Source organism: Phytophthora parasitica, assembly GCF_000247585.1.
Source record: "Phytophthora parasitica INRA-310 unplaced genomic scaffold supercont2.31, whole genome shotgun sequence".
Lineage (NCBI taxonomy): Eukaryota > Oomycota > Peronosporomycetes > Peronosporales > Peronosporaceae > Phytophthora > Phytophthora nicotianae.
In genome coordinates this window covers 319,966-346,852 of record NW_008649017.1, presented here as the reverse complement: position 1 = coordinate 346,852, position 26,887 = coordinate 319,966, and the positions used below count along the sequence as shown (strand labels likewise).

The 26,887-nt window shown below is 48.4% G+C and overlaps 13 protein-coding genes across 14 annotated transcripts; 10 read left to right on the top strand and 3 right to left on the bottom strand.

Moving 5' to 3' along the window:
• Positions 1-197: 197 nt before the first annotated feature.
• On the bottom strand, positions 198-1,010 carry PPTG_23156 (hypothetical protein; the record flags this gene model as incomplete). Its single annotated transcript, XM_008908741.1, has 3 exons — positions 198-268; positions 352-674; positions 934-1,010. The coding sequence occupies 3 exons, from the start codon at positions 1,008-1,010 to the stop codon at positions 198-200; spliced, it is 471 nt and encodes a 156-aa protein (XP_008906989.1).
• A 2,627-nt stretch (positions 1,011-3,637) lies between these two features.
• On the top strand, positions 3,638-4,000 carry PPTG_13036 (hypothetical protein; the record flags this gene model as incomplete). The annotated part of the gene is made up of 1 exon (XM_008908740.1): positions 3,638-4,000. One exon carries the CDS (start codon positions 3,638-3,640, stop codon positions 3,998-4,000), a length of 363 nt encoding a protein of 120 aa, XP_008906988.1.
• A 34-nt stretch (positions 4,001-4,034) lies between these two features.
• PPTG_13035 (hypothetical protein) lies at positions 4,035-4,399 on the top strand (the record flags this gene model as incomplete). The annotated part of the gene is made up of 2 exons (XM_008908739.1): positions 4,035-4,308; positions 4,383-4,399. The coding sequence occupies 2 exons, from the start codon at positions 4,035-4,037 to the stop codon at positions 4,397-4,399; spliced, it is 291 nt and encodes a 96-aa protein (XP_008906987.1).
• Positions 4,400-5,159: 760 nt separating this feature from the next.
• On the top strand, positions 5,160-5,664 carry PPTG_23155 (hypothetical protein; the record flags this gene model as incomplete). The annotated part of the gene is made up of 2 exons (XM_008908738.1): positions 5,160-5,494; positions 5,622-5,664. The coding sequence occupies 2 exons, from the start codon at positions 5,160-5,162 to the stop codon at positions 5,662-5,664; spliced, it is 378 nt and encodes a 125-aa protein (XP_008906986.1).
• Positions 5,665-10,968: 5,304 nt separating this feature from the next.
• PPTG_13034 lies at positions 10,969-13,685 on the top strand. Of its 2 annotated transcripts, XM_008908736.1 has the most exons (3): positions 10,969-11,550; positions 11,700-11,993; positions 12,056-13,685. In XM_008908736.1, exons 1-3 carry the CDS (start codon positions 11,416-11,418, stop codon positions 13,358-13,360), a joined length of 1,734 nt encoding a protein of 577 aa, XP_008906984.1. In that variant the 5' UTR covers positions 10,969-11,415; the 3' UTR covers positions 13,361-13,685. The 2 variants fall into 2 exon arrangements, with proteins under 2 accessions (XP_008906984.1, XP_008906985.1); XM_008908737.1 differs by having other exon boundaries at positions 10,969-11,993.
• PPTG_13033 (hypothetical protein) lies at positions 13,633-14,810 on the bottom strand. Its single transcript, XM_008908735.1, has one exon. It carries the CDS (start codon positions 14,364-14,366, stop codon positions 13,728-13,730), a length of 639 nt encoding a protein of 212 aa, XP_008906983.1. The 5' UTR covers positions 14,367-14,810; the 3' UTR covers positions 13,633-13,727.
• PPTG_23154 (hypothetical protein) lies at positions 13,672-15,273 on the top strand. The gene has a single exon (XM_008908734.1). It carries the CDS (start codon positions 14,394-14,396, stop codon positions 14,862-14,864), a length of 471 nt encoding a protein of 156 aa, XP_008906982.1. The 5' UTR covers positions 13,672-14,393; the 3' UTR covers positions 14,865-15,273.
• A 2,076-nt stretch (positions 15,274-17,349) lies between these two features.
• On the top strand, positions 17,350-19,102 carry PPTG_13032 (hypothetical protein; the record flags this gene model as incomplete). The annotated part of the gene is made up of 4 exons (XM_008908733.1): positions 17,350-17,616; positions 17,676-17,768; positions 17,837-17,935; positions 18,008-19,102. The coding sequence occupies 4 exons, from the start codon at positions 17,350-17,352 to the stop codon at positions 19,100-19,102; spliced, it is 1,554 nt and encodes a 517-aa protein (XP_008906981.1).
• Positions 19,103-19,242: 140 nt separating this feature from the next.
• Positions 19,243-19,674, bottom strand: PPTG_13031 (hypothetical protein; the record flags this gene model as incomplete). The annotated part of the gene is made up of 1 exon (XM_008908732.1): positions 19,243-19,674. One exon carries the CDS (start codon positions 19,672-19,674, stop codon positions 19,243-19,245), a length of 432 nt encoding a protein of 143 aa, XP_008906980.1.
• A 132-nt stretch (positions 19,675-19,806) lies between these two features.
• PPTG_13030 (hypothetical protein) lies at positions 19,807-20,961 on the top strand. The gene is made up of 3 exons (XM_008908731.1): positions 19,807-20,154; positions 20,216-20,660; positions 20,735-20,961. The coding sequence occupies exons 1-3, from the start codon at positions 19,832-19,834 to the stop codon at positions 20,795-20,797; spliced, it is 831 nt and encodes a 276-aa protein (XP_008906979.1). The 5' UTR covers positions 19,807-19,831; the 3' UTR covers positions 20,798-20,961.
• Positions 20,962-21,511: 550 nt separating this feature from the next.
• PPTG_13029 (hypothetical protein) lies at positions 21,512-23,344 on the top strand. The gene is made up of 3 exons (XM_008908730.1): positions 21,512-21,624; positions 21,683-22,165; positions 22,230-23,344. Exons 1-3 carry the CDS (start codon positions 21,562-21,564, stop codon positions 23,247-23,249), a joined length of 1,566 nt encoding a protein of 521 aa, XP_008906978.1. The 5' UTR covers positions 21,512-21,561; the 3' UTR covers positions 23,250-23,344.
• Positions 23,345-23,757: 413 nt separating this feature from the next.
• On the top strand, positions 23,758-24,816 carry PPTG_13028 (hypothetical protein; the record flags this gene model as incomplete). The annotated part of the gene is made up of 1 exon (XM_008908729.1): positions 23,758-24,816. One exon carries the CDS (start codon positions 23,758-23,760, stop codon positions 24,814-24,816), a length of 1,059 nt encoding a protein of 352 aa, XP_008906977.1.
• A 433-nt stretch (positions 24,817-25,249) lies between these two features.
• Positions 25,250-26,704, top strand: PPTG_13027 (hypothetical protein; the record flags this gene model as incomplete). The annotated part of the gene is made up of 1 exon (XM_008908728.1): positions 25,250-26,704. One exon carries the CDS (start codon positions 25,250-25,252, stop codon positions 26,702-26,704), a length of 1,455 nt encoding a protein of 484 aa, XP_008906976.1.
• Positions 26,705-26,887: the final 183 nt, after the last annotated feature.

Below are 26,887 nucleotides of genomic sequence, written 5' to 3'. Positions count from 1 at the left end.
AAATACCAGGTAACACTCAACGTGGGATCAAGCTTCTCGCGCAACAAATACAAGCCTACAATTGTAAAACTAACCAAATGGACTTTTTGATATTATAGTTATAGCCAGATGTAACCACTAAATCTGCAAAAGTATCCGATTGAAATAGTAATTATGCAAGTGTCCAGTTAAAAATACAAAAGTAACCAGTTCAAAATTCATTGCATTTCGCTGGTGATGCTACCGCGCTCGCTTTCACTCTCGTTGGCTTCGTCTGAGCTATCGCTAGCTATGCTGTCACACCCACTCCCATCGCCTCCGTTATCACTTTGAACAGGATGTAGAGGAACTGTCTCAGTTCTTATTCTCTACCCAAGTTACGACTTGCAATGTTGTCGCGACCACCCGCATCATTATCGTGATCATTTTGGGGAGATTGAGACGAAATTTTCCTGGTGCGCTTTTTGTCACTGGTACTGGTGACGCTGGCCGAAGGGTCGTCCACTCCTGGGCTCTCTTTGGACGCGGAAAATAGGAATTTTGGAAATTCGTTATCTTGGTGTGCGCACTTTCGACTGTTCGCTGAGTTATTTTCCTGATGTGTTGCTCCAGAGGCTGGCTGCTTGTATCGCTTGATGAACTGTCTGACCCAGAAGTTGCTGGCTTTTATCCTTTTTAATAGCAAACTCTGGGAACTGTTGGCGATAAACTAGAACCGCTGCATGGATCAGCACCTCTCCATTGCTTATGCAGTTGTCGAAGTACTCCAACACTTGCAATTCGTAAGGCAAGGAAAGCTTGTGCTTTCACCCACCACCTATTTCTCGAATGCGGATTCCCATATTTTTGGGGACACGGATGTGCCTCAGCTGAGGCTTGGAATACATTTTGCTCCAGCTGAGGAGCGTGCCCTTCTTCACCTTCAGCTCCCTAACTGCATCTTTAACACTTCACTCGGGGTGGGCCCGCCAGATTCCCAGCTTGTTTATCTTCTCGGCAATAGGGACCTGTTCTGGCTTCCACTTGGACATTCCGACTGAAGAGGCGGGCGGGGGGAGGAAATTTCTTAAGGAAGAATCGCGTTGTAGCCAATCATCATCAGCGCTTACTTTGCGTATCATTTTTAGATTGAGATGATATTTTGGAATAAACCATGTTATTCTGCGGTGAATGACTTAAACCATTGTTGAGTTAAAATAAAACTTGATGTAAAATAAGTCGATTGGTCGGGTTAATGTAGAGCTTGGTCGAGTTAAGCAGAATATTGGTCGGGTAATTTTGAATTTTGGTCGTATTATTCTGAATCCTGTCAAGAAAACTATAATTTAGTGGATTCATTGTATGTTTGGTCGACTTACATTGAATCCTATGTAAAGAAGACTAGAGCGACTTCGAACAACATGTAGCTGTGGACTAAGCAAATCTAGACTCGAGCAAAGAAATCCTTCACACGATCGGGAGCGGGGTCCTGGATACTGCCGATGTTGACACAAGCAACGTAGACACTTACGAGGTGATTCAACTTGCCTTCGCGTCGAGGTTTTCGGAGTTGATTCAATACAGATGAGCCTTTCTATCTTTTATCTTGTGCGTACTGCAGAAGCACAAGCTGTGTTCGGCCTCCTTGTCAGCCAGCATCACTTGGTCACAATAAGAAGTCGATGACGGACCGAGCTCAAACCCGTTGGCCAAGAATAACTTCATATAGTTGGTGGTGTGAATTTATCTTGGTGGTTTGAGCTCTCATCCCAAAGCCGTGGTGTTTTAGCATACCACTCGTACCAAAAACACAGCAGGAGACTTGGAAACAGCCTTCGAACCGCAGATTTTTTTTCTTACTCGCGGTTTCTACGTCTGGCGCCACACGTATGCAAACGCTTTGTTGGTGCCTGTCATATTCCACGACCCCCTATCAAATATCCACTGGGCACTTAAAAGAGGATCAGCGTTTGCGTGTTGGGTGCCGCCACGTCTAATCGAATGAGACCAGATTGGTTGTAAGTCCAGTTTGCGCTTGAGCTTTGAATACCGAACTCAATCCCAAACTCACTTTTGTTTTTTTTAAACCTCGCCAAAGCCCTTCCTCACCTCATTGACTTGTCCTTTGTGCTTCCTTACCTTCCTTTTTAAGTATGTTACTCAATTTGAGCCACACAGATAGATACTTTTCTGAATGGAAGTGCCAACGTTCACCGAAATTCTATGCATAAAAAAAAGCAAATTCCATACCGGTAAACCCCAGTAAAAGCAACACTTCTGTTTTAAGAAAAAAAATCAAAAATTGCGAACGTCTTGCGGACGCTCATTCCCGCTCCGGCATTCCCCTCCCTTCCGCGCTCAGCCCGCCATCCGGGTCCGTGCACGCTGTACACCTCCCGATTCGTCGACACTTGTGTCCCGCCATGGCCTCTACGTCTTCATGCCGCTCTCCAGGACGACACGCTGACTCTGATTCGGCCTCAGACACGGTTTCTGGTGTACAATTAGACGGCTGAACAAGATCCCGCCGTGACCCAGCTTCTGGAAAGTTGGGAGAGGTACCGATAGCCTCTGGTACTACCTTCAGTGTTACTTGCACTGATTTCTCTGGCACATTCGCGTCATAGGCTGCTCTAGAAGATGCCTTTCAACGGTTCGGTGCACTTTAATACTGCAGGAATTTATTTGTGTCTTATTAGGTTTCCACTGACTTTTATTACTTGTGACTGAATATTAAAGATACCAAGAAGAAACTCACTAAATATACAAGCTAAGGATGAGCACCTCAGTTCGCGTGAGAAACTGGGACCGCATCAAACGAACAGCACTGCATGGAACTAAGTCTGTGTTGTTCGACGAGGAGTTGCAGTTTTACACGAAGACTTTTATCTGTACTCATGGTTGAGAGTTCAATCCTCACGGGGGCGGAAGCCGAACAAACCACACGTGTCGATCTATTGGTTGCATGGCGCGGCTAAACGATCCGATGATGGTTCATACAATGTCAGTGTTGCAAAGCACACACCAATTCACAACCACAGCGTGGGTCCCAATGAATACCGTACGGGGCATGAAGAGGGTAGCTAAAACAATGTGGCTAGATACGTCATTGCAGCTATGCAGTCAAATGATTTTGCTGTACGATATTACTCAAATTGTGTTGTTGGGTGCATTCTAAATGGCACGGGAAAAATCCTCCGTTATTTGAAAGAGGTGTCTGAAAAATCGATCCAGCCAAAGGACGTGGAGAATCTGATCGCTGAAATGCGACACGAAATCTACACTTCATATATTTTGTGACCGAGCCACGGAGTTGACAAGGTTCATTACCTTCCAAACAGCTCACATGAAATTCATGACTCGGAAGTTCCCTGAGGCTCTCCGTGTTGACACCACACACGGTACCAAGATTAACAGGTATGGAGAGTTCATTGACCTGCTCTAGTGACTGGAGTTGTGGCATGTTCACCAACATGTTAGTGAAATCTTCACAAACCTACATGTATTTGCTGCATTTTAGGCAATTCTTATCTATCTTTGCGTACTTGAAGATATCGCTTGTTCAGTTTTATGGTGACTGATAAGTTTGGGAGTGGCTCTTTCGCTCAGCACGCCTTAATCGACGCTGAGACCAACCTCATTTAAACAGAATAATCCGGCTTGGTCAGACATCGAAGTGATGGTCATGGATAAGGACTTCAGCGAGATTGAAGTGTTATCTGAAGCATTGCCGGAGGCCAGGGTAATTCTTTGTCATTTCCACGTGATAGACTACCTCAAGCGCGAGATTAGCAAGAAGATTTATGGTTTTACGTCGTTTGAAAAGACGCAGGCAAAGAATTTGATCACGTTGATGATGCGAGCCACTGATGAACGAAAGTTCGGCCGATATTTGCAAACTCTTCAAACTCTGTCAAAAGACAAACCTCAATTCTACGAGTACCTAGAGTCCAATTGGTTAAGCTGCAAGGACATGTGGTGTACATTCATGCGTGGGAACATACCTCACTTGGACAAATACGAACAACCGATTAGAGGCTAGTTGGGGGGCAGCAAAAGATATTCTCGATCGCCACATGCCCATGGACGAATGCAACGACCACCTGCTTTTCCTAGAACAGATTGCTGAGGACAAGTACCGAGTGAAGGCGAGGCGCGTTGGTTTTAGGTACAACAATAATTACGACGAGGAACTCCAAATGTTGGCGAGGATCGCTACGCATCATGCATGCGATCTGGTGGGAGGTCAGTATACGGCAAGCAAGCAAGCTGACTACACTATCGAATCAGAAAAAAACTTCGCCAACGATATTCACGTTGACAAGTTCTACATCGCTAAATCAATTCGCGGTAAGCTTACCTGATTTGGAGAATATTGGAGTTAATTTCTAACTGAGAATTCTATGTGTGTTCTTGAATGTCAGGTAAGCTTGGAGTCTAATACATGCAATTGCATGTTCAACCAAACACTCCTGCTCCCGTGTCGGCATATTATGTTCTTGAGACGTGAGGCGTCTAGTTATCCGTCCGCTATTCCATTCGACGCCATCCCAACAAGGTGGTCACTTGTTGATGATTGCAGAGAGGACGACAAAGAAGCTAGTGGCGGAGATGACACTCCAAAGGCACTCACGTCTACGTCGTGGAAGATGTAAAACACGATAAAGTGAAACATGTTTTTATCCCAGAACGAGAAGTACCGGGCTGTCTTTGCGGAATTGCCAGCGGATCGCGGAGGGGGTTGCAGACAAAGACATTGAAACTTTACGAGTTGGTGTGATTATTTGGAGCAAATTAGAGCGAAGGTCCGCGATGATGACGGCCCACCAGTACAGACAGCAATATGTGCAGTCTCTAAGCAAGCCGATCAGGAAGATTACAGTACATGCGATATCTGTGATGTTGGTAATGTCGGTAACAAGATCACCAACACAAGCACGAGCGACGATACGATCACCATCACTAACTGTGGTGGTGGTAATACAATAACCAACACCAACAAGGATAGTGACCGGATCACACTAACGGCGCAAGCAGTAGTTCTGTGCAACTAAGCGACGTAGTACGCAAGGCGGTGACAGATAAGCAGAAAGTCAAGGGGTTGCAAATAAGAACTCCGTAAAAAAAAAACGTCAACACATTCGACTAAGCGAAAGCTGGATTTGGACTGTAATGTTCACGAACTTGGACAACAGGAATATATGGAAAGCGGAGTCAAGCGTGCAATTAAATTGAATCAAGCTAGTCGGCCGTCAGGCAGACCGAAACAAAGAAAGCTTCAAAAAGCCAAGAGAAAAAAAGAGATTGAGGACACGCTGGCGTTTGTGGACACCGCTGTGAATGTTGGTAATGTTAAACTGGAAGAATTTGACGAAATCCTGTTGACAAATTCTCTATCGGTTGAAGTGGTTGGAGGTGCGCTGGATGGAATTTCGTCGTATGTTCGATGGAGCTGTGTACAAGCGACCAAAAACATTCGTGATAAAAGGCGATCCTACGTGAGCCGTAGCAACAAACGTCCGCCTCGTGCTCCCAGGTATGTACTTAAAATTCATAAATCCTTGTTGGTGATGATTGGTGAACTATATTTATGCTCACTAATAACAACTATTTTCTGCATACTAACATCTTCAATAGAACACCTTGTGTTCTGAAATGTATAGAGGCAGTCAAGAACGTGGAGATCCGCGAGGAGCTTGTCAATGATACAAAGTTGATTCCGATAAATCGTTATCTCGATAGTGAGTGCAGGGACATTCTCTCTTGTCGACATAGAGAGAATGAAAACTGGCACGATGTGTAGACAAGATCTCAAAAGCGAGGAAGCTTATAAAGTTTGTGGAGAGAGTTGCCTTGGCCTGCGATCAAGAACAAAAATGCCGTCGATAGATAGTCAACAAGATCCGTTCCATGGATGTTGATGATGCTTTTAAAGCAGCTAGTCACGGCATTACGTTTACGGAGCTAGCAGGGTACACCGAAGAGCAGAGGCTGAATGATTCTTGCGTCTACGTGGCCTCTCTCCGTGTTACTAGTGAGACAATGATGCAACATTGGCGACAGCCTACGGTAGTCGCTGTTGTGGATTCGATATATATGCAAAAGAAAAAAAGGAACAAATACCTCGACACCAAAGACCATGTCTTCACGAAGGTTCACACAAATCGCATAGTATGTTGCCCTACCTACATTGACGTGAGCTTGCCTCACTGATGTGGCATCATTTTGGCATGGAGCGCCGAATCAATTGAAAATACGACCCGTTCCATAGAGAGTCTTTTCTCGATGAGTTGGAGAGCATTGTCACTCAAGTTTACATGAAAATGATGAATCCGGAAATGAAGATGGAAACTAGAACGTTTTACGGCTGGCGTCAACAAGATGGGCACAGCTGCGGTGTGCTAGTCGTTCAGTGATTTGAGCAGTACTTACCTCTAGCGCGTACGACGCCCCTAACAAGAATCTAACAAGCTTTCAAGTGATTCGGAACGGCAAAGTTAACCATATGCAGTTATTATACGAGAGATATAAACACTATTCCTATGTATTCGACAGCATAATGTCAGGCGTTGATAACGACATATAAAACCATTCTTTTTGCATCAAGACTAACGTGCGGCATATGAGCATTTCATTCAGATGCTTACTTTGTGGATAAAAGCGAAATTTGCAAAGCATTTTACACGTGTTGTAACACAATTATAGATAAAAAATCTCCAAATACTGATGCGAACCGGTACGACTTTCAGCGTAACCGACAAGGCTGCGTCCGCTCTCTATGCATAATATCGGGGAATGTAGGGAGAGCTTTTCTGAATTGACTATGATGCATATACACCATTTCCTGCCCAAGTTACAAAGTTTAACAACCAAGGTGTAATTGTGAAAATGATCTTTTGAGTACGATCACAAAAGTGCATTTTTCATGTTTTGCAAAACGTATGGCTACACTTTTCAAACAAGATGCACCCCCCCTCACCTCCACTCATTTTGGCAAGGTCTACCACCGCGTTCCGCGTTAACCAACCCTCGTAGTCCTCTTGGCGCTCACTCTCGCAGATGCCGTCCGCACCACAGCCCAGCAAAAAGATCGTCGCCTTCGAGCGAGCCCAAGCCAAGGCTCGCGTTGTCCGGGCATTTCAAGAAGGAAAGAACTGGCGAGATGTGGTCGAATCCAACGATGTCAATTACTTTACTGCACGGTGGGCTGTCATAGCCACCAGACAGGAACCCAAGCAGCACGGCGGAGTAAGAGCAACCTCTATTAAGGTTATGAGCAAGCTTGAAGAGCTCATCGACGAGGACTCCTGTATGACGCTGGGTCAGCTATGCGATTATCTGCACAGCGATATCGGTGTGGTCGTCAGCAAAACGTCCGTGCATCGCGCGCTCCAAGGTATGCTGTACTCAACAAAACAGCTTTGCATCGAAAAGGACACCATGAACTCAAACACCAACAAGGAGAAGCGGAAGACATTTGTGGACGAGCTAAACAAGCACATCAAGAAAGGTAACATGGTGGTTTTTCAAGATGAAACTAACTTTAATTTGTACCTCATTAGAAATGAAGGTTGGTCTCGGATTGGAGAACGTGCCGTTGTCCATTTTCCCCCTTCCAAAGGCCAGAACCTTCATATCCAGGGTGGCGTTTCCAGTGGTTTAGGTCTTGTCCTGCTGAAATCGCATGAGGGCTCTGTGAAGAAACAAGAGAGCGCGCGGTTCGTGGCGAACCTGTACCTTGCGGCACTGCGATCTGAGGAGTACGAGGAGCTCCAACCGAACAAAGTTGTCGTTGTCACTGACAACGCTCCCGCGCAAAGCAATGTCGAGAACCTAGCGCGCCAGGACTTGACTGCAGACGGCATCTTGGGCCTGAACAAGTTTGTTGTTCTGCGCTTGGGACCGTACAGTCCTATGCTAAACCCGATCGAGGGGGTGTTGGAACTCGTTGAACGCAAAATGCGGCGGTTCATGGCTGAGCAGAAGCAAGAGTTTCAGGTTAGCGGCGAATACGCCACCTTCACGGAGCAACGGCTGGCGCTAATGAAGGAAGCAGTGGCAATGAGCAAAGGCGTCATTACGCACCGACTTGTCTGGCGCTACGAGAGACATTGCCTGCGTCATTGCTTTGACGCGGAGAACGGCTTTGACATGGAGCTTGACAAATAATTTCTTTTTTGCAGCTTGCTTGAAAAGTGTACCCACCCCATTTGCAAAACATGAAAAATGCACAATTTTTGTCCAATTGAAGTGTACTCGTTTTTCACAATTTGCACCTTGGTTGTTAAACTTTGCAACATGGGCGGGAAATGGTGTATTTGCTGACAATAGCTACTGCAATCGAATTGCTACATGATTATACCTTAGCGCCGCTGATATTCCGACCCCCTCCCCCCAGCTGATTACAATCAGTACGGACTAGGAAAACAATATTGGGTCAATACAAAACAAACATCGTATGATAGAATTTTGTCTCCAAGTACAACGACGACATTGACTGTCAACGAAGTGTGAACGAGATGGTTCTTAGATAATTACGACCGATCTTCTATTTAGTACTTCTGTAGCTGGCGTTCGACAGTCTGGAATAGTGTGTTTACTGTGGTGGCGATGAAACGTATTTGCCATGGACTAGTGGGGTGAGGCAGACGCTGCTTTGACGTGAATACCCCTTCGTGATGGAGCTCGGCTGCCGTCTCCTTGCCGTGTAGCCCATGCGTTGCCCGGATCTTCCAAGCGGCTGTCCCCGGATGCGTCTTACACGTTACATGTCGTCGACGGGATGCGAGTCTGCTACTCTACTACTATAGCTACTATAGCTGGACACGCATATACAGGCGCCGTGCAGCCACTGATGTGCCTGCCTGGTCTATATACAAGTTTACGCCTGCGTGTCTAACATGACGCCCCCCCCCTCACCCGTGGGTTCGACATCAGTAGTAATAGGGGGCTTGTGTTAAGTAGCAGCATTTTGGAACTTATCATGTGTATACAACAAGACCATTTAGCCACTGCGATAGGATAGACCGGCCAGTACATATCACATAAAGCCAAGTATAACAGGATGGTGGGCGTTTAACACAGAAATGACACCTGGCTGGTTGGTTTTGAAAAGGCAGACGCATGATCTCATTTGGCAAGATGCCACCTAGGAAGGAGAAACCAATGCCCATCAAGAAGAGCCGCGATTAACAGATCGTGAGCGCGGAAAAATCGAAGGGTCCCACGAAACCGGTGTGAGTGTCCGTGATATCGCAGGAGTAATTGTGCGCAGCAGCAAACCACTGCCCCCCGCCCTCCAAATCCACCTGCCATCTCAGCCTACCGCCGCAACACACACCGTGGTTTGATCGCCACTTTCTACCCACTCTGTAAGTCTTTCTTCTCAGTGTTTATTGGGCGAGACGGGTCCTGCAGAACCACAGAACCCCGCGCGTAAGATTACCTGTTTAACCCTGCCTGTTCCCGGCTGGATTGCAGCTGAAAGTTGGTTTGTAGGAGAGCTCTGGTGGGCTGTACAGAGCTCTCCTACGAAGCCTACACTACCGTAATGACGAATTCTGCGGTCTCCTGACCGTCGTCTTCTACTTTCCGTCACTGCCCTCCTTTCTGCTCTTACCCTTCGCATACCCGCCTGGGGCGTCCCTTCCGAGCGACCTTCTTCACCACTGGCGCTTCACGTTCTCCACCCCTTCGAACTTCCAGTCGATGCCTCCAGTCGAGGACCGCTGCGCGCGCCTGGCACCTGCCACAAACTGCCCCAAACTGCCGGATGCCTCCAACGTCACTCGCTGGTAAGGTCGATCGTCACTGTGTCGGGGTCCGGCGCGGCGTCACTTTGTCGACGCACACTCTGCCTACTTTACCAAGAAGATCTCTAACATATCTAAATAGCATGCTCCAACTCCTAAAAATTAGTGAAATATGACAACAAGCGTGCGTGACCGATATAACCTAGCGCGGAGTCTATGGGAATTTCTCCGATTGATAGTGTAGTAACGTCCGCTCGGAATACATGTAGTGACAAAATAATTGAACAGGACAAAAATAAATTATTGCATGAAGTGGCAGCCAGAAACACATTATTGTATTGTGAAATATGGCAATTATTGAAATTGTCATATATTAACAGTTTTTCTGTGTGAGTATTTGTATCAAAAAGCTCGCTTCAACATGTTACATCTAAGATGCATCGCAAATGGCGACTTGCCTCGATGACGCACAGCTCATAAACAAACTGGTTGGGGATTACCAGTGTGTGTGTGTGTGTGTGTGTGTGAACCAGGGCGTAGATACAGCAGCACCATCCTTGTTGCTTGTCAGGTGAACGAACACCAAGCACGAAGATTCCTCGCTCGATATCAGGTCAACAGCGTAGCGCGTGGCGGACAACTCTCCGAATTCGCTATCACATCCTGGCATTCTCCTGCTTTTTTTTTTCGTTGAGCAGCGAGGTCCACCCTTAGCGCACAGTATCAAGTGAATCGCTTGATTGGGGCTGGCCGCTAATTTTTTAATCCATAGAGTGCAGCGACATCGCTACATTGCGCTGCATGCTTCAACGCAGTCTTCTTCTTCCTGTCGCTGATTCTTGTCGCCTGCTCCAAGAGCAGAACTCAGGATCTGTGGGCCTGACTCATCACAAGCTCTGGATGTAGCCACTTGTTGGTGTGCAGCTTTTCAAGCTTTCGGTACGCGTTAGCACCGGCCAAGCGGCTCACATCTGTGCCGAAACAAACAGCACAGTACATGCACGCTACGTTGCAGTGGTACTGTACTGATACCGCTGTTCGTCATGTGAGATTTTCTTCTTCTTTTGTCTGTTAACCAACTAATATGAGCAGCGATTTCGAAACACAGTTCGAAGCAGAAGGCAAGTTTTGGCAAGAGTCTTCACTGCACAAGAGACAGCGTTGGATCTTGGATGTAAATCAGTGGTGAGTCTCAGAAACGAGGCAAGTGATGGCTGGGGCAGACGTAAAAGCTGAGCAGCATTCAAGCAGCTCGTACACAACGTTTGCGGCGCCGGTGTCCCAAACAAGAAAATGAAAAAAAAATCAAAAATCCGATAGGGACGCGAAAGACTATCCCGCCACGCATATGCTGGCTGAGGCGCTTCCTCACCTTTTCTGAGCCACACTCAAGGCTTGATTCCTCGGCTACCAGCCAGCCACGGCGAGTTCTGTCCGTCTTCGCGTTCTCCAACGTCCTGCCTGCGTCACGGATGGACTCAAGTCTCGAGTCGCTTTTTTTCCAGAAGGATGCGCTGAGCCACGAGCGACTCGGCTGCGAGCCTGTTGCAGTACGTCGCAGCCAACAGGTTAGGCGCCTGCAAGCCCGGCGCGCCGCCGAATAAGATCGGGTCCGTCCGGCAGCGTATCATTCCCGAACACGCCGACCAACCGCCGACCTGCCCGTGGAATTGAACGCGGACTGTGAAGAAAACAAGGGTCGGTCATGGCGGCGAACAAGCCAGGCGCGCTCACCTGCGAGCAGGTAGAGCGGGCGTGGCTCGACGCTGGCCGACGAGGTGATACCAAGACCATGCAAAGTCTCCGCAAGACGCATCCCAAGTGGCTCGCGCTGGATCGCGTACGTAGCCATTCTCCCGTTCCGACGTGGTGCGCGGATCAAGTACTACTCTTGTCCGCTCGCCTCGTCCGATTTGCCTGCTGCCGCGTCTGCGGGTGTCGCTGACGCACATCGTGTGGTGTTCCTCTGTGTGTCGGTGGCCATGACAGGTTGTTGCGTCCAAGTCCAGTCCCAAGAACGTCGACGACAGCGATGAAGCTACGTCCTTCTGTGACTGGGACAAGTTCCATCTCTCGACGGTGGGGGCGTCGGCGCTGCATGCTGCTGCTTGGGACGGTAATCACGATGTCCTCGAGTTTTTGCTCAAAGAAGGCCAGCAAGTGGACGAGCGCGGCCGTCGCGGCGTCACGGCGTTGATGGCGACGCTCATGCGGCACAATGTGCAAGCGTTGCGTGCTGTTTTCCAAGGAACGGCGGTCGTCCAGCTCAACACGGTCGTGGACGTAAGTGACGCGTTATTCTGTTAATGCTTGGCTGAGACTGACGAGGTGTTTATGCTTTACAGTGCCGTAAGGAGGACGCCGCGCGACTCAATCACACGTTGAGTGTTGTGAAGCTGTTGCTGCGCCACGGAGCGAAGACGGAAGCGCGTGACCAGGACGGGAAGACGGCGTTACTTCTCGCCACGAATGACGAGCTGTTCGAGGTCGCCAAACTTTTATTGGAGAATGGAGCACGCATGGACGCGCAGGACTCAACTGGTAGGTCCCCGTTGCACGCGTGTTTGCGAGCGTCTCCTGAGCAGAGCGTACTGGTGACGAATTTGCTGGTTTCCCGGGGCGCGCCGATTGATCTTCCGGATAAGACCGGTGAAACCCCGTTAACGATCGTAGTTAAACGTGGGGACATCACAGCGCTGCAGTTGCTACTAAACCACCACTCGCTGGTCGCTACGCTCGCCAGACAGGATTTCTCCGGCGCTGTGTTGTTGCAAGCCGCAGAGCTCGGAGTGGTCAACGTCGTGCGCTTCTTACTGGAAGGTAAATACACGAGTATCGATGTTGTTAATGCGCGCGGCGAGACGGCGCTACACTTGGCCATCGTGAAGCAGCGCAAGAAGCTTGTGGAGATGTTGTGCGCGTCCAAGTCTGCGGAGCTTCTGCTCCAGGCCCGAACGAAGGGCAAAAGCGAGTCGGTTCTTCACTACGCTGCACGCTACGGTTCTGCTGCGGACTTGCAGTCGTTGCTGTCGCTTTTGGGGAAGAAGGCTGCACAAGAGGTTAACGTAGCCAACGCGGTCGGTCTGACGCCGTTGTACCTCGCAACGGCGGCGCCGACTGCTGGGTCGCCGGCAGAGCGTCATGCGAAGGTCGCGCAGTTGGAGAAGCTGAATGCGTCGCTGTTCCCTGCGGATATGCGCCTGTTCCGAGCGGTCAAGAATGCAGGTGTCGAGCTGATGGCCATACACCCGGCTGTGCGGCGTTCGCTGGCTCTGTGGATGGTCGAGTGTAGCGCGTCCTCGAATGCAACGCTATCGGACTTCTGTATCAACTGGTTGGCGTGTCTACAGCGTCCTCAGACAGATACAAAGAAGCAAGATGACAAGAAATCGGGAGGAGCTAAGCCGAATGCTAAGGAAGCACAGGCGCAGCGTGTCCCGTTGAGTCCCACAGTGGCGGCGTTTGTGTGCGCAGGTTATGCGGTGGACGCCGTGCCGCTGCTGTTGGCACTGCCGTTCAAGCGCGAGTCGATGACGCGGTTCCTCGACCTGCTCAAGACTCTGGCCGTCGACACGAAGCACGCATTGCTGCAAAAGTTGCAGCTGGAGCTCGTGGCAGCCTGGAAGATCGAAACCAAAACCAAGAAATAAGCAAGATGAGTTGTACAAGGATGAAGCGAAGAGCTCGGCAACACGATGCGAACGAAGCAGTTGCCGACGTGTAAATCGCAGTATGAAAAGAAGCAAGAGCCGCCTGTGAAGTGTGAAGCGGCCCCAAGGATGGAGCAGGTAGTCAAAGTACCATTCAGCCACGTACGAGTAGCAAAATAATACGATATAATGACCACCTTGAAGATATGGCTCCCAATGACGTCAGCACAGGTCTCCCGTCCACTGCTACAGCTCGTTGTGAATGTGGAACGTCTTACGCGCAAAATCGTGGGTTTATTTACTGTTAACTGCTCTAATCACCAGCGCAGACTCTTTAAACAGAGATAGAGGTCTCTAACGATACAAGTTAGAGAGTCTCAGCGTCAGGGGCGATCGGCACGAGGTTGCCGGCGCCCTTGAAGGTCTCGAGGATGGTGGCCTGCTCGCTCAGAATGAGACGGTCGCGGTTGTTGCCGTGCTCGGCCAGCTTGCGCCAACGAGCGTAGTCCTCCGGGTTGCGCTTGTCGCCGTGCGCGTCCTCGGGGTGCTCCCAGTGGCCCTTGGAGAAGCCGATCATGGTGGTGATCTTGGCGTTCTTGATGTCATACACGAGCGACACGATGGTGCCGGTCTCCTCGAGCCAGTTGCACTGCCACAGCTCACCCGGACGGATGCACTGGAAGGCGACGGTCTGGTAGTTAAGACGGCCGGCCATGGGCCCGCCGTGGATCGAGTACACGATACGGTTCTCCGAGAAGAACCACATCTCGTAGCGCCACTTCTCAGGCTTGCCATCGGCGCCCTCGGCGTCGTAGTCGTACAGCAGGTGGAGGTCACGGATGTCCTCGTCGAACGACGGGTGCAGCGGGGTGTTGGTGTGGTATCCGGGGACCTGGAGCGGCATTGTGCTTGATTGAAGACTTCTTTGAGACTTGGAGGTGCTTCCGAGACGGCAAGATGAAAAGTGAGAGCCGTCGACACGTGGCCCACGATATGAAAGGATCATGTCGAAGAGGAACCCTGGCCTCTTTTCATGCACAAAGTACCTCGGGGCGTGGACGTGGATGTCCCGGCGGATGGCGGACGTAATCGGGGGAATCGGCTCTCCAAACTGTGGAGTCCGCAGCCAAGAGCTCGCCTTTCAAACATCTTTAGAGGCGACAGGCGGTGTGCTTCACCCTCACTGCTCGTTCATCACAGAGCAAATGGTGCGCGAACCGGTGACACACTCATTAGGCAGCGGCATATGGGCATCGATGCGAATGTCTCGGTTTCTTTGAGCGAGAGCTCTTTGTTGCCCGCAGACGCAATGCATTGCGTGTCGGATCGCTGCTGGAAAGCGAGAGGAAGAGGCTTGACGAGACGTCGGCCTCCAAGTTGCAGCAGCTCGCACCCCAACGCTCCTTCTCTACTGATCAGCTCCGCTTCGTGGCTTGAATCTTCGCCGTCGAGTTCCTTTTCTGCCGACAGCTGCGCCCAGAAGCTGCCGGAAGAGCACGTTTGATTTGCGACAGCTTATTCAAGCGCAGGCTTTCGTGAAGTGAAGGAAGAGGTCTGCAAACTGCAAGCGGAAAATGAAAACCGTGTCTTGTCCTGAACAAGATCGAACTCCAGCATTTGCATTTAATGCACGCAACACAGTGATTGCGGACGGGAATACGTCTACCTGTACAATACATGCCATGTAATCGTCGATGGACGGTGGTGAAGTTTTAATTCTGTCCATTATAGTTGCCATTATAGTTGCTGTAGTCGCGAAAGGATTAATTGGGCGAGTTTTCCTTGAAAACAAGTGAGTTGACGTTTGCTGTTCTCTGGCAAGTGGTCTTTGAAATCAGAATGTACAATACAATTGTGGAGAAGACGTTATCAAAACATTTTTAAACGGGACCTAATGTACACATAGTGATGCCGCTAAAGAAGTCGACGCCTGTAGCATTGTTCATCTTACGTCGCTGTTCAACTTTATGACAGCCTGTGACTCACAGGTCGCACAACAGTGTGACACCATTCTAAGCTCAGCCTGGTTCAACTAGTTTTGCTGGGCGCCGCAAATGACCATGTTCAAAACCTCCTTTCCTTTTACTTGTACTACATGTATAATAGTAAAGCATGGATTACAATTCCTGCATACTGCACCCCGGCGCTGTGAAAAATATGCTGAGCTCCTCAGCGCACTCATCATTTTGATGTCCATCCGGTATCCTTTACACAAGGTGTCTGACTGTGCATGGCCTCGGTAGCTCTGTGATAAACCCGATACCAATGGTATTACCATAGAGTTATTTTTCGCGTGACACTTCCAACTGCAAGCAACACCAGCGCACTGCGTTTAGTTTAGTACTAGTATCAATCTACAGAGCTTCATCGTCCGGAACAATGGGCTTGAGATTGACCGAGGTCGGTAGTTCTCCAGGATCTTGGCTTGCTTACAAAACACGAAACGGTTGCGGTGATTGCCGTACTCGGCCAATATGCGCCGACGGACAAAGTCTTCCGGGTTGCGCTTGTCGCCGTAGGCGTAGTTCCCAGTGGGCCGCGCACATGGTGCTGATCGCTTGGTTCTGGATGTCGTAGATCACAATGGTTCCAGTTCTTTCGAGCCAATTGCACAGCCACAGCTCACCCGCTGCAGGGGTTACGTTAATGCAACTGCAATGCTATTTGGAAGGCAACGACGAATAAATAATGGTATGGGTATTATCATCAAAGAGAAATGAATAATTCAAAATTCTAACCACAATAGTAAAGTTCAGCGTTGATCCGACTTTGCATCCTCCTCTTCGACTCATAACAGTCCTCCCTGACAGCAAAGAAGGTAAACAGGTCGACGAGATAGCAAGACAGAACGTGGAATAGGCAGCAAGAAAGAGCAAACCAATCTTGTGTGTATTCAGTTGTTCAAACAGAGTAGGGAAATACGTTATTGAATTTGTGGTGATATCTTTTGCTAATAAGTTATTTACGGAAATAGTTGTATTGTAATATATTCTCCATATTATTTATTCAGAACGCTGGACGACAGAATATTGATTCGAGCAGCATAATAGAAGCGAACAGCTGACAGACAACACCCTTGTTTGGTATTACACTAAGCTTATCCTATGGGGCGATTCATTGTTGATTTCATGTTTAAACCGTACTGGAACCTTACCGGGACTTTAGCTCGAGTGATCGTGGTTAATTTTGAACTCTCATCTTTTAGAATGTGCTTTTTAAAGACTGCATGGATACTTTGTCCAACTCTGAAGCCCAAGCATTCTCATAGCTGGTATGATACTACTTCGCTGAGTTTTCATTCTCGCTTGGAATGGGGCGATGCAGAATCCGATTAAAGGCAGTGGTTGCGCTGGACGCACTGATACAAGTGTTCTCGAGTTTCAGCTTGATCGGTTTTGCTTTGCACCGTTGAACCCTTGCAAGACAAGGCATGGCGTAGATTGTTTTTAGCCGCTGAAACCGCGAGATAGTTACATATAAATTATTTCGGGTTTCAGCGGTTACGCGTTGTTAACGTGGCCAAATTTTTCAGTTTACTTAACAGAATTTATTGGTCGTAATTTAAATTTGTATTACGATCTTTAAATTTTGTCAAAGTTCGTTATTCTATAGATCCAAAGTTAGAAGCTTAGTTTATAATAGTCGTATGCAAGATCTTCTATTTTGGCACTGACTTGACTCAGTATTTCTTTCCGACTCCAACATGACTCTTCATCTGACTTCGTTGGGTAGAAAACATCTCATGCTTACTTGACGGAAATACTTGATGCGTGAGCAAAGGTTGCCCACGCATCAAAAGCTGCTTACATGCGACGAGAATGTAGCAACCGAATCAAGCGCAGTAAGACTGACTCACGTGTTGTCTGCGATTCGATGCGAGATGGCCAGATGCATTGGGGACTCCATCTGTCGAAACTCATGGCATTAAAATGAGCAACACTTTTCATTTTCCCGACGACCAAGTGACTAGAAGAATACAATAAACGGAGATGCTCAACGCGAGAACTGGCCACCCAGAAGTTGTTTCGTCATCTACTACAAGCTTGGGCAGAAGACGCAGTCCGCCATTGCACAGCGCTGCTCTGAATGGTGATGTCACACTGGTGAGGCAAATGCTCGAGCACGGAGAAGATGCTGATACACGGGACGAGTGGACCTTAACGCCAATCATGTCAATGTTCGTGCGGCATGCTTTGCAAGAAACTCGGTGCATTTTTCAAGAACGAAACCCAGTTCGGAGGAACCTCGTCACAGATGTAAGTTGCTGATAGTTCGGCCTCATGGCAATTCACATTCTAACGTTAATGGTGTGTAGTGCCGAGAAGAAGACTCAGAGAGAACAGCAACGACGAATGCAGTGTTAGGCCTGTTTCTCCAACACGGGGCTCTATTGGATGCTCGCACCAAGGTAGATATTCATCTGAAGACGGTATTTCAACTCATTGACTCAATTCTATTCGTTGTACATGTATTTAGGGAAGGAAATCAGCTTTGCACTACGCAATATGCGATGGGCTTTACGAAGCAGCTAAAATCTTGCTGGATGCTGGAGCTACCATCGATGCGCAAGATAAGGTGAATTTGACCTTTTTCTTGTGAATTATTAGACCAGATGTGGTAATATTGATTTTTTCTTGTTAACTATAGGATGGTCGATCACCGCTATACTGCGTAGTACAAGAGCGAAGCTTGTTGGTGACAAATTTATTGGTCAGCTACGGTGCATCGATCGACCTTCAAGACAGACTTGGAGTGTCTCCGTTGTCGCTCGTTATTGAAAAGGAATATGTGAACGTGATGCAGATTTTCCTGAACCACCACGCACTCGTAGCGACCCGCGAACGACTGGATTTCGCTGGAGAAGTCCTGCTTCAAGCCGTAGAAGCGAACTCTATCAACATTGTCCGATTCTTAGTGGAGAATGAGTACGTGGCTATGGACTACCAAAATGCGGCAGGTGAGACGGCAATGCATCGCGCTATCGCACAGGGTAACACTGAGATGATGACAGAGCTGGATGAGTTGGATCCGACTGGCCAAAGTTTCCAGACAGTCACAGTTCGAGGAGAATCCTGTTTCCATTTTGCGGCTCGGCTGGCGTCGGTAAAAGAGCTAGAACTTCTATTGCACATTCGAAATCAATTATCTCGAGATGGATACAGCGACCTCCTCAATAGTACTGATTGTTTGGGAGCCACACCGTTGTTTGCTGCTGCTACGACGACAGAGTCCCGCTGTGTTCGTGACAAGATCAACCAGTCCATCGATAGGAAAGTCAAGATGCAGCTACTGCTGTCCCACGGCGCCATGCTGCTCCGCAACGAAGCCTTTCCAGGAGGTTCACCATTCATGCTGCTCCGCAACGAAGCCTTTCCAGGAGGTTCACCATTCCGTCGATTATCACGAGATTCAGGGATTATTTTGTGTGCTCAAGTTCGTCGGTGCCTTGTCCAGTGGTTTGCAGAATGTGAATCTGAAATTGAGGGATACAAGTTGCGGGGGTTCTGCACAAATTGGATCACTCACGTTCCAGTAAAACCCAAGACTGCGACAACGATGACTGTGCTGCATCTGAGTGTCTGTGCAGGATACGCTATTGATGTTTTACCACTCGTTTTGATGCTGCCACAAAATCAAGCGGCTATTACTAGTTTTCTGCAGAGTCTCGAATGCTTCATAACCTGCTCGAATGGATTGCAGTTTGATTGTCTGGCACATGAGTTGAGTGCATCATGGGCTTAGAAAACGTAAGTATGCCCAAGTTTCTAGACTCATTTATCATTTCTGCATTTTTTTTAATTACTTTTCCAAACACAATATCAACACCGAAAATTTGAAAAGATAAACCGCTAAAGTCTATTGTGCACTTCTCCTTTTCAGCTCTACATAGCAGCATAGTCTCCGAATCTCCCATACGTGTAGTTGCTCTCGTCTCCGAGGTCCATGAACATGGCTTCTTCTTCGCGCCTCGATGCCCTCCACGCGCAAACGACCATAGCCGCGCCCAGTGCAAGTGCCACAAGCGTCACACTAACAATCACTCCGACTGCCACTTCGGACAACCCACCGCCATTGCCGTCACTTGGAGCTTCAGGCACCGACTTTGAGGTTGCATCGCTGCCATTCCCACGTCCACCGTTCGATTTTGGGATGAAGTCGTCTGCAGGCTGAGATATCGTCGTGTTTGTGCCGCCAACGGTAGCTCTAGAGCTCCCAGTGTCTTTTTCCATTATACCGAAGCTCCCAGACGAATTTGAGCCCAGCACCATCACAACAAGCAGTGAAACCATCGTCATAAGCAGTAGCCGCCGCATTTTGATCGAGTGCTAGCTCGCGGATCCACTTGCACCGTTTCGCGTCTTTTCACAGTACATGTAGCCATATCTCAAGTAGGTTTTCATTTTCCACCAATGATAAGTGAGTAACCAGAGGTTACACTTCGCCATCGTCATTTTTCCATTTTAGCCAACCATGGCGGCCAAGTTCTCCATGGCCAACACCTCCGGGCTGTTCGACTCGGCAGCTCATGTGGAAGCTTCGGACCGGATGCAGGGTGCGATGGAGGAGCTCAAGGTGAAGAACGAGCGACAAGAGAAGATCCGTGCGCAACAGCAGGAGCAGCAGGAGAAGGAGGAGAAGCAACGCGCGCGTCGAGTTGAAGAGGCGCTGGCAGCCAAGGCTCTGCAACAAAAGGAGGATGGCTCTTATATTAAAGGGAAACAAACGGAAGAGGAGCTGGACTCGGACGACGAGGCCATGCTGGCCGAACTGGATGAAGATCCCGAGCTAGAACGGTCTCTACTGTTAGTCTATACTCTTAAGTTGCGTTTAGTTGCTTAGCATTTTCTGTGATAGGATACGAGCCGCCAGATTGAAGCAGTTGAAGCACGAGTTCGAGGAGAAGCAGTCGCTGATGGCTAAAGGCCATGGCGAGTACCGTGAGATCACCCAGGACGAGTTTCTAAAGGAAGTGACTGGCAGTCCGTTGGTGGCTGTACATTTCTATCATCGCGACTTTGAGCGCTGCAAGATTATGGACATGCATATGTCAAAGCTAGCGCGTAGTCATATTGAGTGCAAGTTTCTCAAGTTGAACGCCGAGAAAGCCCCGTTTTTTGTCGAAAAGCTAGTGATTCGAGTGTTGCCCACAGTCGTGTGTTTCAAGGACGGCGTGGCGTTCCCCGAGCGGGTTATTGGGTTCGATGGACTCACAGAGGACGACGAAGAAGCCGAACTCGCAAACTTCGGGAGTCGTGCCAACCACCACGCAACGTCGAGCGACAACTTTCCCACCGCTGCCGTGAGTGATACGGTTTTTGTCAATTTACCCTGCGTTTCTTGCCTAATCTGTTGTTGCTTTGAAATAATTTGAAGCTCGCTCGCAAAATGGTGGAGATTGGCGCTATTCGAGAGAAGGACGAAGGTGACGAAGAGTAGAACAGCTAGCAGTATCTACAATGGATCCAGTATGACATCAAGGCCAAAGGCATTTCCTTAGCCCTATTTTTTTTTCATTTTTTTTACTCTTTTATTATGAAAATCCACTTAGGCCTTTTGGGACGAGTCTCGACAATAGTGATCTATTGTATCAGAAGGTGGTGAACGTGTCTTCTTTACCAATCGCTAGGACGAAAACATCCTCGCTGACTGGGCTTCTATTGACAACGAGATGGCCGTCTTGACAATGTACCCGCACAACACGCACAAGGAGATGATCAAGGAAAACGGCGACAACAACGTCATCAACTAGTGCCGTAGTCACACTGAGAAATTTGAGAAAACTCTAACGTCGACAACGGAATGTTTACAATTGTTTTTGAGAAAACTCTAACGTCCATCTTCTCCACCAAGAAGACTAGTAATGAATTTTCTTGTCGGACACTTCTTCAAACTGACGCGACGACGCGATCACTACAGTCGTCGACTAGTCTTCATATGAAGGAAGGTTAACCGACCCTACCCAGATCCGTTTGACTCATTCAACCGAAACGGTTCATGAACAAACCCATGACTCGCCACCATCGCCTCGAGTGATTGAAGCGTGAAACAACCATGTTCAAAAATAGCATAACAAAATCTTCAGATTCAAAAACAGTACCTCACTGTTCATTGGCCAACTTATCTCAAATATCGCTTTATCTCCGCATCCAACCTGATATTTCCATCTCATTTATAGAAATAACGTCAAAGCGTCGCCAGGGATGAGTCGCTCGGGGCAGTCCACGCGAGAGCCCACACTCGCTTCCTCCGTGCAGCACCAACAGGTAAAATATGTCCCTAATTATGTGTTTAAAACGCTCGGCTAATCTTCATCCCTTCTAGATGAACACCAGCCGTCGACGAGTGTCCAAGCCGCCTTCGAGCAACATGGACGCCCGCTATAGCGACCGGAACGCGCCGTTGGCTGTGGCTGTGGCGGTACCTTCGCACCAAAGCCCCTTTGAGAAGCTCAATACGCTCAAGTTGCTCTTAGATTGCGGCCACTTGACTGCCGACGAGTATCAGGAGCGCAAGACTCAGATCATCAACGAGATGACAGGAACATCCACCGAAAGGAAGAAACCCTCGCCTAGATCTAGGAGACCAGGCTCAGCCAATGGGAATCCACCTCCGCCACCTCTTCAGCCCTTACTTAAGACCGTCGTACCTCATGGGCCGCCAGATTTCTCAAGAATCAGAAGAGAACGAGCTGATAAATTGAGCTTCGATGTGGACACGTTGGAGTGGCATTCGACCCCTGTAAAGGTGAAATTGGATCTGGTGCCGTTTGCTACGGGGCAATTGAGAAATGCCTATTATCTACAGGTACCGATGAATATTTTTTTGTAATTTTTTTAGATTGGGTGATTATTATTTTTTATTTTTGTAGGAACTTGGTGCAGATGGCAGTCCGTCGAGGTTATTAGTGGCAAAAGTAAGTCTGCGTCCTGCTGAGCCCAGTACGTATCTCAGTGACGTGGAGATGCAAGCTGTGTGTGCTCATTATGCGGCACTATACAACGAACATGAACCTCCATTAAAAGTGTGTTATGCGAGATCTTGGCTGCTAAAGCTAAGAGATCGAGAACGAGGAACACTCGTGTGCTCCGTGGAGGAATTTCTACCAGGCGCGTATGTGAAATATAGCAATAACAGCGGCTATGTGGGTCGAGAAACCAGCACAACCGAAGAGCGAGAACGCAACACGCCACAGGCCTTTTCTCACTTTTCGTTCGTGGCTTCGGACTTCCGGCTAATGATTGTGGACATCCAGGGAGTCGCGGATAGCTACACAGACCCACAAATTCATTCAGCTGATGGAAGAGGCTTTGGAGTGGGGAATCTTGGGACTTTTGGCATGGAAAAGTTTCTGGAAAGTCATCGATGTAATGAAGTCTGTCGATGGCTGGGACTTCGCAGTATTAACGAACAATACAAACCTGGTGGAACAGCTGCTCCAGGGTACGAGATGCCTTTCGGTGGGGCCATTAAGAAGTCGACAAATAGGATTACAGAGGAACGCAATACATTCTCGACGTCGGTCACAGTGAGCGAAGCGTTTGGTGACACGGCAACGGCAGATTGGACCGAGCAGGACTCGAAAGTGGAGAGCGGAGAGGAGGAAGATGAGGACGAAGAAGAGGAGGAAGACCAAGGCGAACATTCGGACTCGACTTCGTATGTTACGGACTCACCAGGACTACACCCACGCTATCCCAAACCGAAGCGGTCAAAGCGTTTTTCTCCTTCTTCACGTGGTCGTGGTGGTGGGAGATCGTCATCTGGCAGACCGAAAGACCGGTTCCGTCATCCCACGCATCTCAGTAAAAGTGTCACCGGTAGTCCTGGATCAGGAGGTGGCGGCCTCTGGTCGTGCGTGGTTCGGAATTTATTCTGCGGGTGTGCATGAACTCGATCGGTGTGTGGGTTTAATGAATAATTATGAGAGTAAATTGAAACGTTTCCGTCTAATTGAGTCACTCTATTGATCAAAGTGGACACTGAATAATTCTAAAAATTAGGTTGCGATGAATATCGATATCCCGAACCACCACAACTGAACAGATATAGGAGCCCTACTGTATAAGAGATACGGGCACGGTTGACGTAAGAAATGTTTACCGGTACACCGTGAGTGAACATGGAGTTTGGTGGCCCGAAGTTCACGGTGAACTTCCCAGCATCAAGATAAGGCAAATTGTTTACGTGGGAAAATAATTGAAGATCCACCCACCCATAAGTTTTGGTTTTCAATTGTTTTAATTTCCGTTCTGTATTGCGTGCGTCTCTCATATCGAATAATCCTTTAGAATATGAGATGGAGTTTTGTACGGCTTCGTCATTTAAAACTGTATTGCTGAAATACCGGCTGAATCGTATCATTTTGCAATTTTCACATGAGCAGCAAGTTGAGCGCCATGCGCGCTCTCTTGTTGTTAGCCATTGTCCTTGTTGGAGCTATGACGTGCTTGTCAGACGCAGACCAAATTCTGATCGCTGACTCTGGCATATTTGTTGCAGACAAGAAGTCAGTTTTCCTTAAAAGAGCTTTGAGGTCTGACGATGCATCGGAAACCACCAGTTTTAATGAAGAGAAGGCTGGAATTTTAGGGTCGTCGAAGCTGACGGACCTATTTATCAAGTTAAACGCGAAGAAGAACGTACACCCGGCGAGTATTTTCCAGGGATTGCGCGTTGTCAAAGCAGGAGGGAAGCTGGACGGGAACGCAGAGTTCATCCGGTGGCTTTGGTACGTTCTAGAATATAGGGCTAAGCGAGGCGAGACTGCGTTCACAGAAAGGGAATTATTTAGCCTGCTGAGGCAGTCGAAGCGCACGGAGGAAGAACTGGTGGCACTGTCTCAATCGCTTCGACAAGTTCCGGGCATGAAGAACATCGCTGACGAGATGCAGACGTACATGATCTTGAGTTCTGCGTCAAGCCATAGACTGATGAATGAGGTGTGGTGGAGGTCTCGTGAAACTCCTCAGCAAGTTTTCAACATCTTACGTCTCGGAGACGAAACTCTCGACGATAACCCGTTGTTCATTCAGTGGCTCAGATATATCAAGTTCTACAGGGCTCACCAGGGAAGTAAACCCTTTTCAGACTTGGACGCACTCAATTTTATGGTGAATGCAAGGTTGGGTATGATGGAGTTTAGATTTGCTGCGCTCTTTCAATCGATCAAGTACATTCCAGATCTGAAGGAATTCGCTATTAGGGTGCAGACACATCTTTACCAGCGATGGACGAGCGACAAGATAACCCCGAACGAGCTCAAGAGTCAGTTTGGGATACCGTATCCGATTGATTTCTCGATCTTGTCAAGGACTGACCCCGTATATCGCACCTTAGTGGATTACACTATGTACTTTGTTGAGCAAAAGGGCGGAACGGCACTGTCGAAAGCAGTGAAAAAGTTTTTCGCCGAAGACAATCCTAACGCTGCACTTAAGGCTGCTTCAAAAAGCTAGAGAGCATTCTCTATTTGATAGGTTATTGCGCACTTCTTTTGCTTACTGAGTGTTAGGATATTCTTCTGAACGACGACATCAAAGTTTATTCAGTGGTTCAAGTAAATTGTATTAGCACGCGCTCGGATCGAAGTGATATATTCTCAGACTTGCAAAACTGAGCTTCGTATGAGCAGGAATATGAATTACAGTACAATATTATTTGGATAAAAAAACGTTCTGCTACTGCTCTTGGGGTGTTGCTCGTATGAGTGCGAGCATTGTGTTGAATGTCATTCATCCTTCGTATCCAATTTGACTGGAATTGGCAATACGCGTGCAAATATTTTAAAATTGCAACTCTGGATAAAATTCCAGGTTTGGTGTGACATGATTGGCTAAGTTAGTTAAAGTTGCATCGCCCATTAGCAAAATCGTTACACATACGACACGAATGCGAATGCTCCTTGTGCTGCTCGTGGTACTGCCGCTGGCCACGGCCAAGAGCGGCTTCGAGTCGACTATGGGCATCACCGAGACCAATCGCTCTGTCAATTTGGACCCGAGTGTCCAGCATTTTCCGGTCAATCCGTCGTGGAGCCACCTGCGGCCTCCTCCTCCTCGCGTCTCCGACAACCCCAAGCTCTTCGTGGGTCTCTCGGTGTTCCGGGACGGCTACCGGTGTGCCAAAACGATCTTCACGGGCTTTCAACGAGCCACAAAACCTGAAAATCTCGTCTTTGGGGTGGTTGACCAAGTGTACCCATCGGATCAAAAATGTCTGGACGAGTTCTGCAAGGTGGCTAAACAAGCATGGCCCGAACAGGGAGAATGCCCTTACAAGGACCAAATTCGAGTAGATGAACGCTCAGCATACGATTCCAGAGGCCCGACATTAGCGAGACACCAACAACAGCAGATGATAAAAGACGAGGAGTTTTGTCTCCAGTTGGACGGCCACAGCATCTTCACCAATGGGTGGGACGAGAATCTGCTCAAGGAATGGAAGGAAATTGGCAACGAGATGGCAGTTCTGACCACGTATATCCACCACATCCACAATTTTGTGGCGGAAAATGGAGACAACGTACCGACCAAGAATCTAGACCTGCCACATTTGTGCACCACAATGAGAGGTGGCAATGGCTTGGTGCGAACGGTGGGTGCTAGTATGATCCACGGCTCGAAGATGCCGCAGCTGGAGGCGCTCTGGGGCGCTGGCTTCTCGTACAATAAATGTCACGCGGAGAAGCGGGTGCCTGTGGACTCTCATACGTTGTGGATTTTTGATGGAGAGGAATTTTTGCGTGCGTCCAGATTGTGGACGCACGGGTATGACATGTACTCACCCAGTAGACTCGGTACGGTGGTTTACCATAACTACACGTCAGTACCTGCTAGGTTCGAAGGAATTCCCATGGACCAGAAAATTAAGGACAAAGAGGAAGAAATGGGGATTAATCGCTTCAAGGTGCTTGTGGGTCAGCCGTTCGAGGGACGAGTTAGTACAATTGAACTGGATAAGTATGGATTCGGAAATGTGCGCTCGTTCAAACAGTATTTAGAGTTTTCCGGCGTGACTTTCGAACAAGGTAAGAAAGACGCTGAATCATGTGAACAACTGCATTGGGTACCGTATACGAACGCGACAGAAGTGGAGGAAATCGTCGGCGGAGGCTGGAAACTCTATGACTCGGACAGTCAAGCGAGTACGCATCAAAATGAACTCATTGGGCGACTACGACAGCGCCTATCCGACAGTGCTTCGGTGCGTGCATCCAGTTCGTCTGCATCTATTCTGCTTCTAGTTGTTGTCATCGCGCTATTCGTCGTTCTCTCCAACGACCGAGTATCGCGCGATATTCGTCGTCGTTGCCGCCCCAAGTCCCACCAGACCATTAAAGAGTAACCCACAGTTACTGCTGCGTTAGCGTTGAAGCCGTAAACTATCGATTTTGATCGCTTCTGTAGTCATCTGTGGTAAGATGCAGGAGCAATTCGAGGTCAAAATGATAAATTAAAGTACAGTTGCATCTCCAAGTCTCCAAGTCCACTTTCAAATTTCTCATCAAGTACTCAAGACTCCACCAGC